Consider the following 13,046-nt stretch of genomic DNA (forward strand, 5'->3'; position numbering starts at 1 on the left):
CTGAGCCAGGGTGGAAGATGATACAGCTCCTAGCAGCCTCTATCTGATTTCCTCCTTCCTTCCCCGATCTTAGGCCTTGTACTTCTAGGGAGATGGCTCTGCCTCCCTAGAACTGGGGCTCTAACATATGACGCAGGCCTAAGCCAATCCATACATCACAGAGGACAACTCGTGACCTGGCTGACACCAATCAGAAGTGTCTCAGGCTTCTCTCCTGCCTTGGCACCAGGCTCTGTCCTTCCCAGGAGCAGCTAGAGCTCCAGCTGGCCATCCACCTGACTACACGGACTGTGGGGCAGGGCACAGGTCTGCACAGCTACCCCAGGGCTCGTTTCAGGGACAAATGTGAACTACTCTGGGGACTCAGAGACTTAGACAACGGACTGAATTATTGCTGACACCTCTAATTCTGTGCTTCAGCTGAGCACTGATGAGAAACAATCCTCACTGTGTCACCTATTCATAAGGTCACCTCCTGTCTTATCACTGAAATCCCCCCTTAAGCCCAGCCCTGGAACTCTCAGGTGGGACCAGCTCTGGTTCTTGATTTTGAGCCACGAAAGGGCACAGAGATACCCTGGAGACCAATTCATCCCCACAGATGAAGAAACAGGGGCCCAGAGAGGGGCCATGACTTTCCCTGAGACACACAGCCTTTTACAAAGCCAGGACAGGTCCCCAAAACCCATCTCATGCCCTTCCCACTGTTAGTGCTGTATCCCTTACCCATACATTCAGCTGAAACAACGGATTGGAAAATCAAATTAGAACAGTCCTGGCCTGGGTGCTGTTCCTCGCTCGACCCCAGCGTTTCCCTCTTTTTGCTTTGCTCTGCACTGCTCTCCGTGTCCTCTTCCGAGTGCCTGTTGCCTCGCACAGCAAGACAGCTGCTCCATTTTCCAGCTCTCATGTCTGCTTTCTGGGTATGAGAAGAGAGAGAGCGCAGGGGCGCAGGGCTACGCTAGCCCAGGTGGTTCCTGTTAAACGCCTTCCTGAAATCCATACCCTGTAACTTCCACTTATCTCAGCAGCCAGGACTGGTTGCCCGGCCATCCAGAGTGAATATTTTTAGCTGAGCACGTTGCCATCTGAAGCAAATTGAGGTGTGCTAGGAAGGAAGAAGGGGAAGGGGATATTGGATGCCACAGGCTGAGTCCGCCGGGAATCTGCCCGGATGGGGATTTTGGCTAAGAATGCCCTGCCCAGCATGTCGCCAGGCCCTTCTCTTCATCCCCCAATGTCCCAAAGTCTGGCCACAGTAGAGAATATAACGTGGAGCTGGAGGTTTCTGGGGATGTCAGAAGCTAGGAAGGTGGAAGGGGGTTACTCTGACTACACGTCCTTCTCATGCTAGTCTTCGAGGGCTTTCCCTTCCTGAAAGCCGCACTCAGAAATGCGCGGTGGGGAGCACGGGGGCATAGGACCAGGGGAGCCGAGAGCCACGTGCTGGGCAGGAAACTGAAGTCAGGACGCTGCTCCCACCCTCCCTTGCTGGGACCCCTGGGCTCCCTGCTTCGGCATCATCCTGCACCTTCCACCCCTCCCCCATGGAGGGCACGGAGCGTGGTCACAGGCCCAGCCCTCCTTCCAGGCTGGGCCCAGCTCCAAAAGGGCCTCCTAACCACCTGCCCTTCCCACTGGGCCTCCCGCCGCGCCGGGGTAGCACCTGTCACACTCTTGGGACGTGTGTGCTCACCTTCTTTAACAGTGAGACGGCCTGACGAGCAGCATCAGAAACGCAAATTCTTGGGCTCCACTGCGGCCCTGTGGAATCAGACTCTGGGGGTGGAGCCAGCACTCTGCTTTTACAAGCCCTCCAGGTGGTTCTGATACCCGGTCCAGTTTGAGGATCACTAACATGTAATTACTTGCAGGCTGTGAAACAGCTTCTGGGCTGTTAGTGCCGACCCAAAGGCAGCTGGGAAAGGCAAAAATAAAAAGAGCTCACCTGGCCCCTCTGCACTTAAGCACCCACCAAAGCAATAATCCTGGGAAGACTGAGATTTTTGAGTCTAAGAATAATTGTTAGAGCTAGGAACTACAGAGGCACCATCCAAATCTCCATTTTATAGACTTGGGAACTGAGATTGGGACGGGAGAAAGCATTTGTCTGAGGTGAACGCTAAAAGTGGAACTAGAATTCAAATTTCTTGAATCCTACGTTGTTTTCCCCAAATTGAAATATCTTTTGAAAAACTGTAGCATGTATACCTATTATGTGAATCTTTTACAGGTACGTGGTCCTAAGGAATCCATCCTCAATGCAAACCCGTAAAGAAAAACCTGGGGAGGAGTCTGAAGGTGGGGTGATGCCTCATCCTCAATGTGCTGTGGAGCCAGGAGTCCCTGCCCCTCTTGTTGGGGGTCACGCACCTTCTCACTGTCCCTTCTTCCAAATATTAGCCCAGTGGCCTCACCAAATGAGCCCAAGGGCAGGGCCAGGAGGCTTTAACCGAATGTGTGTCTTCCAGAGCCCTGACAAGAGGGTTGTCAGAGCTGGACAGCTGTGCACACAGCAGGCTGGCACAATGCTACCATCTGCGGGGCCCATGACAAGGGCACCAGTGGAGGCCCATCTACCACGTGGCTACAAATTTAAAACTTACAAATCAAGCTAACAAACTTAAATGTGTCCTGTCCTCCTACTTTGACAAATAAACCTTTATATAGACTCAGTCGAATGGAATATAAGGTTCAGAGGGAACAGGCTCCATCCCATAGCTCTTCTTACCCAGGCTCCATCCTGTACAAGAGGACACTGTGGCCTGTTCATCAAGCTCCAGCTACACCTCCCTGCAAAGGGCCACCTTTTGACCACCCTTTGGAGGCAGGATCTGGAGAAGAGGCCTGTCCAGACCCTGGAAGCTGGCTCAGGACTGCTTGGGATAAGAATTCCAGGAGCATGGCTAAAAGATGAGGTCTGGGTTTTGGGTGAACCCCTCCCATTTCCCCATGACTCCAGCTGTGGGGGAGGGATGTGGTCAGAAGAGGGCTCCAGGAGAGACCTCTGAGGGCTCGCCTCTCAAAATGTGGTCCCTGGACTGGCAGCATGGGCACCACCTGGGCGCTGGTTAGAGCTGCAGCCTCGCTCCAGACCTGCTGAATCAGAACTGGCATTCTAACAAGATCCCCAGGGGATTCATGTGCACAGTGAGGTTTGAAAAGCACTGTTCTAAACCACAAAACCCAGGCCCAGGGTCCCTCTTGTCCAGGTCTACGGGTACCAACAGTGGGTATTAATAAACATTTGCTCAGCGAATGCCAAACGTCCCTTAAAGCAGCTGGGGTGGCTGGCTGCTGGCTCACAGTGCTTTAATCTCCTCTTTCTCTAGGGCCTCAGTGGCCAAGTTTCAGCTCTAGGCTCTGCTGTCGGCCTGAGCTGATTGGTCCAGCAGGAGTCACCTGACCCACATTGGGTCCATCAGATGATCTGTCCCAGGAATCTGCATCTTGAGCCCCCAAATCAAGCTCCCAGAGCAGCAGCAATGGTAATAGCCGATGTCTCTCCTGCATCGGTGATGTGCCAAGCACAGCACTGAGTGTTTTACATATAGTATAAATATCCCATCTTCACAACCACTTCACCAGGTAGGTATTATTATTCTGCTGTTGTTTAGATGGGGAGCTGTGGCTCAGATGTTAAATAACTCTCCCAAAGGTTTAAGGGGGCAGGGACAGCACCAGGAGAGCTGAGCGACTGGCCAAACCCAAGCCATGTGGTGCACAACGTCATCAACGTCATTCACATATTTTTTTTTATGTGAATATGTTTTTAGTTTATTTAAATGGATTTATTTATTTTTGTATGTTAAGTATGATCTTATCTATAAAAAGAGTGTGTATACAAACATGTAAGTACAAATACGTAAAGTACTGGAAGGTTTTGGATCCAAGTGCCTGTTGCTGTTTCATGTGATTGGTGGAAATAGGGGCAGGACAGGAATAAAGACGCAGATGTAGAGAATGGACTTGAGGACACGGGGAGGGGGAAGGGGAAGCTGGGACGAAGTGAGAGAGTGGCAAGGACATATATACACTCCCAAATGTAAAATAGCTAGTGGGAAGCAGCCGCATAGCACAGGGAGATCAGCTCGGTGCTTTGCGACCACCTAGAGGGGTGGGATAGGGAGGGTGGGAGGGAGGCTCAAGAGGGAGGGACATGAGGATATATATATGCATATGCCTGATTCATTTTGTTATACAGCAGAAACTAACACACAACTGTAAAGCAATTACACTCCAATAAAGATGTTAAAAAAAAATTCGTCATCAACTTCTGCTGCCAGGGCCGGGCTTCCGGGCTTCACGGCGATCGGGCAAAGCAGGAGGCCCCGCTCTGTGAAGCGGCTGCAGGGAGGGAGGGAGGCCTTGGGGCAGAATGAAGGGCAGGAGCTGTGGGAGACGGGAGCCCAGAGAACCTCCACTCCCCAAGCGAGCACAGGGCACCGGCCAAGAGCAGCCCACTCACCACACTTCAGTACAGGCCAGAGAGCCCGCCGTGAGGACTGACCCCTCCTTTCCTCCAGTGAGCTAGCAGCCAGAGGAAAGGTGTGGGTGATTTATTTTGGAGACATAGGGCAGGGGCGGTGGAGAAGTCTGCATCCTGCTCTGTACGTGGTCCCCAGAGGAACGGACACCTAAGAGGCCGAGAGGGTGGAGGCAGCCGGGATGTGCTGGGACGACTAAGGCCAGAGAACCAGTCCATACTGGAGAAGGGAGTTGGAGGCCTCCCTGGCTGGAGGCCCTGGCTGGTTCCTGACTCTGGCTCTGAGTGGAATCTGCCATTCAGGGTGACAGGGGGATGGCCTGGGGCACGTAGGCCTCTGACCACCTAAGAGGAAAAAACTAATCGTCAGCAGCAGGTTTCTATCAGAATCCAAGTCTCAGCAGGTGCAGGGCTGTTTGGCTTTATTTAAAAAACAAACCAACATCTTTCATTAGCATTAACCCAGCGGTGGCCCCCTGCTGTCACCTGAAAATCAGACGCCCACAGGTCACACCCTCGGCAGGCTCACAGTACAGGGTTACACCCTGGCACCACCCTGGCCCAGGGCGGCCACACAGAAATATACTTCTCACTGCACAGATCTCCCTTAAAAAAAAAAAAAAAAAATCAAACAATCATCAGGTCAGAGAAGAATCACTTGCTCCTCCAGTGAAGAGGGTACACACTGGGTAGCCAAAGCCGGGTTCTCCTGGCTTCTCACAGTGGGGCGGGGGCCAGGACTCCTCAGGACCGTGTGACCACGGCCGGGACACTGCCGGCGGCCTCGCTCCCTGCTGAGGGCGGAAGGGATTCATCCCAGTGCCCACGGGTGGCGGCGAAGTGCTGGGAGCCCAACCTGTCATCAGCATCCCCAGAGCCCCCGCATACTGAGATGCAAATAGCTCCAGGCCCACGCGGCTCCCCGTCTGCTGACGAGGGTGGCTCGCTCCTGTTTCTTCTCTTGCTTCTTACTTTTTTCAGGGAGCAGAGTTCAGAGTAAGAGCTGGCAATTCTGGAAACTTTTCTTGCTCCTCAGACAACTGTGACGATCATGGAGACCCGCTCCAGACACTTTCCACTGACTCGAAGGGGATGGGAAGGAGGGACCCTTCCCTTGGAGTGAGTGGCCCTTGGGCCCAGTAAGTGCACGGCTGGGCGAGGAGACCCTGGGCTCACAGCTGAGGAGCCGGAGCTCCTCTCAGCACCTCACCTGGCCTGTAGCTCCTCTGACAAAGAGAATGGCATCTTCCCCCTCCTGGCCCTTCAGAGGGCCTCCTTCTGCCTTAGCGACCTGGGCCGCCTGCTGCTCCAGGGCCTGGAGATTACTGGGCCACCCTAGAGGCTGAACCCTTTAGTCTGGAGGAAACTACCGCTGCTAGAGATACAGGAGTAGCTCCAGAGCAGTGGACATCACGCTGGGGTAGGAGGGGATAATCTGAGATGCCGCCTAAGGGGAGCAAACACAGGAGAGGGGATTCCTGCTGACTGGGCTTAGCCCCAGGACAGAGCTGGGTGCAGCTGAATCACCAAAGGACAGGGCACACAGAGCATGTCTGGTTCTGAGGCCTGCTGTCCTTACCACAGACAGGTATTTAGACCCCCAAACCTACATCAAGCCCCCACCTAGTAAAAGTTCTGAGAAGCACTTCGTCCTAGGACCCCTTGAGGGTTTCACCCCTAGGGCCCAGCCCTGGCCTTCCTGCCCTCCCCAGCCCAGCACAGTCACGGGTCCGGTGGTCTGGGCCACGCCGCCGAGCCGCAGAAGACAAGGACAAAGGGCTGCGTGTGCCCAGCAGCTCCGCCTCCTCGGGGGGCCTGGCTCCAGCCTCATCTGGTAATGCCTTGGTGAACAGACACAGCATCCTTGGGGGCGGGGTGGGGGGGAGGCTGGCATGGGGAGTCCAGAGGACAGACGGAGTGGGGGCTGACGGGAGGTGCTGGCTGTGGTGTCCCTTCTCCAGAGGGGGAGGTGGGAACTGTCAGGGAGGGGCCGGCAGGCCTGTCATCTCAGCAGGCCCCCTGGGCGGCTCAGCAGGGCAAGCTCCAGCAGAGAGGGCCGTGTGGGAAGCTCGGGTTCAGCCTGTTTCCCTGGCAACCGGTCTCTTCCAAAGCCAAGGCTGGCGAGGATCCGTGTGGTGGGAGCCTGCAGATCTGCAGGGCAGCGGCTGTACCAGCCTGTGGGTGGGACGTGACTGGGAGGTGGGCCAGCGCACCGCCTCAGGTAGCGGAGGGACAGGCGGTGCCGGGGAGGCAGCGGCTGGGATCCAGCAGGAGGGGGAGACCTGCTCAGTCCAGCTGGGGGACTTTGCTGTAACGCCCCTCTTTATCCCGCTCTGGAGCAATCACAGAAGCTTCAGTGTTGGAATCGCAGCCCTGGGGAGCTCTGTGGTTTCTCACGCTTCCTCTCCCTGCACACGTTTCCCCCTGAGCTGTGTTAACTGGATTTACTGAGAACAGCCTTACTTAGGGAGGTTTCTGAATAGGCTTCCATTCCAAGGGAGGGCGAGGCTTGCCCAGAGCGGCTTCAGAGGCAGGGCTGGAGGAGGCTGGCCGTGAGGGCCGGCGGGAGCAGCAGCAGGAGTGGGGAGACCCTGGAGGCCACGAGCGCTGAGGGATTAAACACAGGCGGTTAAGGCCTCCGAGTGCCGAGAGCCCTGTTTGTGGCCCGCTGGCACTCATGTGCAGGACTAGATGCAGAATACTTTTCAGCACTAAACTCACCTCGGGCTCCCTCTGGCTACCCTATTACAATTTTTCTTTCCCCTGGTTTCTTTACATATTCACTTCTTTCACAATTATACTACATGTATATTTATGCAGTTGCCTGAATCCTCTCTGGGTGACTATTTTTAGCATTTATAATCATTATCCAGGTCTGTCTGGGTTCCACAGCCAGTGTTTCAGACCCTCCCAGGACACTTCACCTTGATCATCTGCAAAGACCCAGAGGGCCCTTCAGTTCACTCAAGGTTTTGGGTGAAAGGCTTAGAAAGATGCCCGGGGAGTATGCCCACTCTTCCTCTGTGGGGCGTGAACCCGCCTGTCCCGCCCTACCTGTGTCTGAGCACTGCTGAGACAGCATCCCTTCCAGAGCTGCCATGTAGTCGGGGCCTAGCCAGTCATGGTAAGTAGTTTTCTCTCCCACAGGTACTGCCCGGAGGGTGGCATCCTTGAAAAGCAGGTCTTGGCCATGATAGTTGGAGGAGTCGAACATTTTGAACCCATTCTTATTGTGGTCATCTCCAAACAGGTCCTGGAAGCACACAGCAGACCTGCTTTGCATCTGGGCTCACAAAGGGTCACCCGGGTATCACTTGCCACTAACTGCTTTATACACCAAGCAGCAAGAAGAGTCAGATGCCAAGACTCTGTTTTGAAATCATAAGCTTGACAACTCACTGACCTCTGTTACCAAAGCAGATTTGGAGGAAGAGATGACCATAGCCACCACAGTAAGACAGACATTCAGAAACATCACACCAAACCAGCTCTTGGATACAGAACTGAAGCCTGAGCCTTACAGGCAGAAGGACCCAGAAATGAGAGATGATGTAGTTGAGATTACCGAGGGGTTTGCTAAACCTGCTCCTCAACCTCTTCTACCAGGCTTCCTCACTCTGTCTTATGGGTGTCCTTTTCCCCAAACCCAAATGATTTCATAAGAGAGCCTTTTGCTCTGTCACTAGCTCTAAGAAAGTACTAGGTGAGTTGAATATCCTTTATTAACCCACCCTCCTAGCACCCAAGAGATTCTTGCAACAGCTGTTGTCTTCCCTTGCTGAGGGTCCTCGGGGTGAGTGTGCTACGGCTCCCTCCCTGAGAGAGTCACTAAAGAGGCCAGAAGGGATGTGAGAAATTATGAATACATGCAGGACAGCAGGAGAACATGGACGAATGCTTATGTCAGCTTTTAAATACCAATCAAGGGGGAAAGAAAGAGTAAGGTGGTTATTGATCTTTCTGGGGGGACTCAAGGATCCTCTTGAGGATCTGATGAAAGTTCTCAGCCTTCTCCCCAGAGAAGGGCATATCTACACAGGGCTCTTCCACATCACTTCAGAGGGTTTGGGGACCCGTGTGGAAGCCCAGGGACCCAGAGACAAGAACTCCTGGGACAGAGGGACTCTGTGGGGAAGATGAGAGCAAACATCATTTCAAAGGTTACGAACTGGCCTGGAGAGCCAGCGGGCTCTGCGAGTCTGTGGTGCTTATTGGGGAAGGGAAAGGAGGTCAGTTTCAGTCTTTGTCAGGTCGGGGGTGAGTAGAGGGGGAGGTTGGGAACCAGGGGCGCTGCTGTCAGACAGCCTGGGTTCAAATTTTAGGTGTGTTTTAGGTATTTGTTTTTAGGCCAATAGGATTTGCTGATGCACTGGAAGTAGAGTGTGAGAGGAAGACAGGAGTCTGAGCTGACCCCCGAGGAAACGGAAAGGCTGAACCTGCTATTCACTGAAGTGGGGAAGATGGAGGCAAAAAGGGGAGTCCAACTTTAATTTGTTCAGCTCAAGATGCCTGTTAGAAATTGAAATGTCAAGTAGGTAGCTGTTAAAGATGCAAGTTTGAGATTAAAGGGTGGGACTGAAGCAGGGCTGCGGATGTACACTTAGGAGTCATCAGTATATAGACTGTAGTTAATGACCTGTGGCTGGACGAGATCAATATGGGTGCAGGTGCCGACAGAGAAGAGGGCTTAGGATTGAACCCTGGGGCACTCCGGTGGTTACAAGCCAGGGAAACGAAGAAGAACCAGCAAAGGAGACGGGAAGGAGAGGCCAGAGAGGTAGGAGGAGAGCCAGGCAAGCGTGGGGCCCTGGGAACCAAGTGGGGGAACTGCGTCCAGGAAGGAGGTGAACTTCAGGAAGAGGGAGATGCAGCCAATGCTGCTGAGAGGTCAGGGAGAGGCAGACCGAGAAACAGCCGCTCTATTCAGCAACATGGGTCACTGCGACCTTGACCAAGGCGGTTTCAGGGCCCTGGTGGGGCCTCTCCAGAGTAGTCTCCATCCTTACGAGAGACCAGGAGAGGAGGAGCTGATGACCCCAGAGTAGAGATGGCTCTTTGAAGGAGTTTTGCTGTAAAAGGGAGTGGGATTACGGCTACAAGGGGATGTGAGGCCAAAAGAGGGTTCATTTGTTTTTACGAGATGGTAGAAATAACAGCAGGTTTGTATGTTGGTGAAAGTGGTCCGGCTGAGAAGGGAAAATTAATGATGTAGGTGACAGAGGGCACAGTGGTTGGAGGGATGGCTTCGGCTAAGTGAAAATCACAGAATTCCCCTCAGGCTTCCTCAGTTTCTCCTGAAGTCTGCTCCAGGTAGACTGGGTGACCCAGGGGCTTGGCTCCCCTCCGTCACCCTCCTCCCAGTGAGGCAGCCCCTGCCCTGGCTCACCTGGGCCTTGTCCAGCAGTCCATACACAGTGAAGATGTTGGTGTCTGGCCGGACCATGACAGCATGGGACGGTATCTGTGCCAGGTTGCAGGCTGCGAACTGGGTCACCTCGGCCCGGGCGCCATTGGGACACAGCAGCTCGTAGTCCTCCGACATGAGCTCAGCAGCCCAGGGCTCAGAATTGTGGCCTGAGGGGATGGAGCAGAGGCAGGGAGAGGAATAGAGAGAGGCTGCTCTCCTTGGGGATCCCCAAATCCTTGGCTGGGGAGGGGCGGTGATACCTGGCCAGCTCCCCAGCCCTCTCCATTCTTCAGTTGTTCTGCTCTATTACCAGGGTGAGAGAACCCAGCTGGGCTAATAAGGTTATTCGTAGGGAATAGGAAGTATGCACTATGTAACTCTGCACTGTATGATCACACCCATTTTACAGGTGGAGAAACTGAGGCTCTTAATCACTCCCCGGCAAAGAACTCCATCTGTGTGTTACAGGTCTCAGGGTGGGATGGGCTCCTCCCCTAAGAGCTGAAGTTCTCAAGCCAGAAGAGGCATAACATCAAGTATGGATCTGTAAGATGCAGTTTCAAAGGCCCCTCCTTTGCAAAGAATCTCATCAGGTAGGTCTAGAATGGGTACCAGGAATCTGCATTTTAAACTAGCAACCCAGTAATTCTGATGCAGGTGGCTGGTCCGAAGGCTTCCTGACAAACACTACTCTTAGGAATCACATTATTTTTATGTCTTCCTGTATTTGCAGGAGGAACTCCAGGTGGGCTCACGAGCAGAGATAAAAGAATTTGAGTGGCCCTGGGAGGCTGTCGCCTCACTGCAGGTGAACCTTGCAAGGGCCCCGCCTCCTCCCCGGCCCTCAGCCCAGGACCACAGAGGGCACAGGCTGGGACCAGGCAGCGCTCACAGCTCCTGCAGGAGCACGCAGTTCCCTCCTTCTCGGGGATGATCCCCAGTGTTCTTGGTGGGAGGTTGGCAGGGGAGTGGGGGTAGGGCAACAGGGCCTGGAACTCTTCCAGCTCTGTTGGGGCAACTGGTCTACAGCTTAGTGACTTTCATAGGCAGGGTGGGATCTGAGTTTTGAAATACTGTTTTTTCCCTGTGTGTCTTGCTTTCCCTTCGCCCATGTCCTCCTCCCCTTCGGGCCTTCTGTCTTTCTGCCCTGAGTTCCTGGGAAGAGATGTGTTAGGACAGAGTGGAGAAGACTTAACCTCCAGTGTTTGGGGTTTCAAAGCCTGGGGTGTAGGCAGGGTATATAGAAAATGCAAACAATAAAGCGTTGAAGGGAAACAGCTTTCAGTCTTCAAAATGGATAGATTCCCTGAGGAGGGAGAACAGGATGGGGCAGGGGAGTGATGCACGGTCAAGGGCCTGCACCCTGATAGGACCTCAGGTGGGGGCTCAGGGGTCCTGGAGGAGTTCCTGGGCTCTTCTTCCCAGGTAGAGCCCAGGAAGGTAACTCCAGAGAAGAAAACCACCTGTATGATGTGAATGGGGGTGTGCCCTGCCTCACACGGCTTGGGGGCTGCAGAGGGATTTCCCTGCGTGTGGCATTGACCTGCTCAGGACCAAACACCAGATGCTGATGTGAACTGATAACCCTGGGGAGAGAGGCCCCTGCCACCTCTACCCACACACCTGGGTGCCACATAAACACCCCAGAAGGGGTTCTCTCCAAATTGATTGAGTTTCTACCATTTCAGTGGAATGGGGATTTAGATTCCAGACAAATAAAGACTGTCATGTGATCTGTGCATTTGGATACATGGCCTGAGGTCTGTTCTTACCACTCCTGGGATCCCCAAGGGGCAGAGCCTTCTAGACTCAGTCTTTCCTGGCTGCCACTTGGCCCACAGTCCCAGCACCATCTAGCACCTGGATTCTGCTGGAGATGGGGAACAGCCCCACCAGAATCTGGCCCTGCCGTGTCCCAGCACCATCACATACCATTCGTGTTGTCGAAGACAGTCGTGTGCTTAACGAAGGCAACGTCCCCTGCATTCTCAACCAGGCATCTGCCATGCAAGAAGCCAAGACAGGTGTCGGCAGAAGGTCCCACCCCTGTGCCTGGCCCCAGGACCACCTCCCCACACCCCTCCCGGCCCGCCAGGTACCTGAAGGCGCCACTGTAGCCGTAGTACCTCTCCTGGCTGTTTCCCACACACTTGTTGTGGCCTTGCTCATCTCCCACGCAGAGTGCACACAGCGAGGACGGGTAGTTCTTGGGGTTGTTCACGGGCACACAGCTGGCACCGAAGAACTCACTCACCGCTGGGGCAGGAGGGAAGGGCTGTGCTGAGGGGCCGGCAGCAGAAAGGGCGGCCAGTGGGGAGATGGGTGGGCTGCTCCCCGCACAGATCTGCCCACTGGCCCACCCCATGGCTCAAGGCCACCCGTCTGCTCCAGTGCCCACCCAGCTCAGAGTGGCGTGTCTCCTCCTGTGAGGATCACAGGGACGGGGGCATTGCCGACATCGTCTAGATACAGGAACCCCCAGTGACAACCCTTGGTAAGTGGCCGCCCAGCCTTCCCTTGAACTCCCTCAGGGACGGGGAACTCGCTACCTCATAAACTCTTCTGTTCCAGTCAGAGCAACCGCCCAGCTGTCTAGGAGTGGGAACAGCCAGTTCTAACACCTTACATGTGCTTGTGTGGGTGGTTAGAAAAAAAATGTGTTTTTTTCCCCCGAGGTGCCAGCCAGGACAGAGGTGTGTGCGCAGCCAGCTTCCTCCTGCCTTTCCCTCACCAGGAATGTGCATGATTTAACACCCAGGGAGGGCCCTGCGTATGGCATATGGTGGGTGCCTGGTGAACGTGTCTTCTTCAGCACTTATACAGATGGCTGGCCACTTTCCAACAAGGTTCCCCAGATGCCCAGGGGGACAGCCCATGACTGGACGGTGGTACAGCCAGGCCCAGGGCCAATGCACTTGCCCTGCTCCCCATGCCCATTGGAACTATTCCACTCTTGAGTGAGTAAGTGGGTAGGGGCACTGGCACCTTCAACAGAACCAGACACCACTGACTGTCTCAAGTGTAGCCAAGAATATTCCCCAACCTTCCCAAGAGCAAGGGGCATGTCAAGGAGGAAGAGGACATCTCTCTGGGTCTGCCTTCTGTGGGGTCCTTCTGGGAGAGGACCCCAGCCCTCAGAGCTGGCCCTGACGC

General features: G+C 54.4%; 1 protein-coding gene across 1 annotated transcript in view; it reads right to left on the reverse strand.

Annotated features, from left to right (window-relative positions):
• Nucleotides 1–4,891: 4,891 nt before the first annotated feature.
• The window catches only part of MELTF (melanotransferrin), a 38,512-nt gene continuing 30,357 nt past the window's right edge, over nt 4,892–13,046 (reverse strand). Inside the window, exons 11-15 of the mRNA XM_089910648.1 lie at nt 11,993–12,149; nt 11,826–11,893; nt 9,873–10,060; nt 7,541–7,739; nt 4,892–7,093 (exon numbers count right to left, since the gene is read on the reverse strand). Of these exons, the coding sequence (XP_089766774.1) occupies nt 7,011–7,093; nt 7,541–7,739; nt 9,873–10,060; nt 11,826–11,893; nt 11,993–12,149 (695 nt within the window). The 3' untranslated portion in view covers nt 4,892–7,010. The remainder of the gene's footprint in view (nt 7,094–7,540; nt 7,740–9,872; nt 10,061–11,825; nt 11,894–11,992; nt 12,150–13,046) is intronic.

Source organism: Delphinapterus leucas, chromosome 4 (assembly GCF_059928025.1).
Source record: "Delphinapterus leucas isolate spDelLeu-1000000601 "Yukka" chromosome 4, BTC_Dleu_Yukka2, whole genome shotgun sequence".
Taxonomy (NCBI): Eukaryota; Metazoa; Chordata; class Mammalia; order Artiodactyla; family Monodontidae; genus Delphinapterus; species Delphinapterus leucas.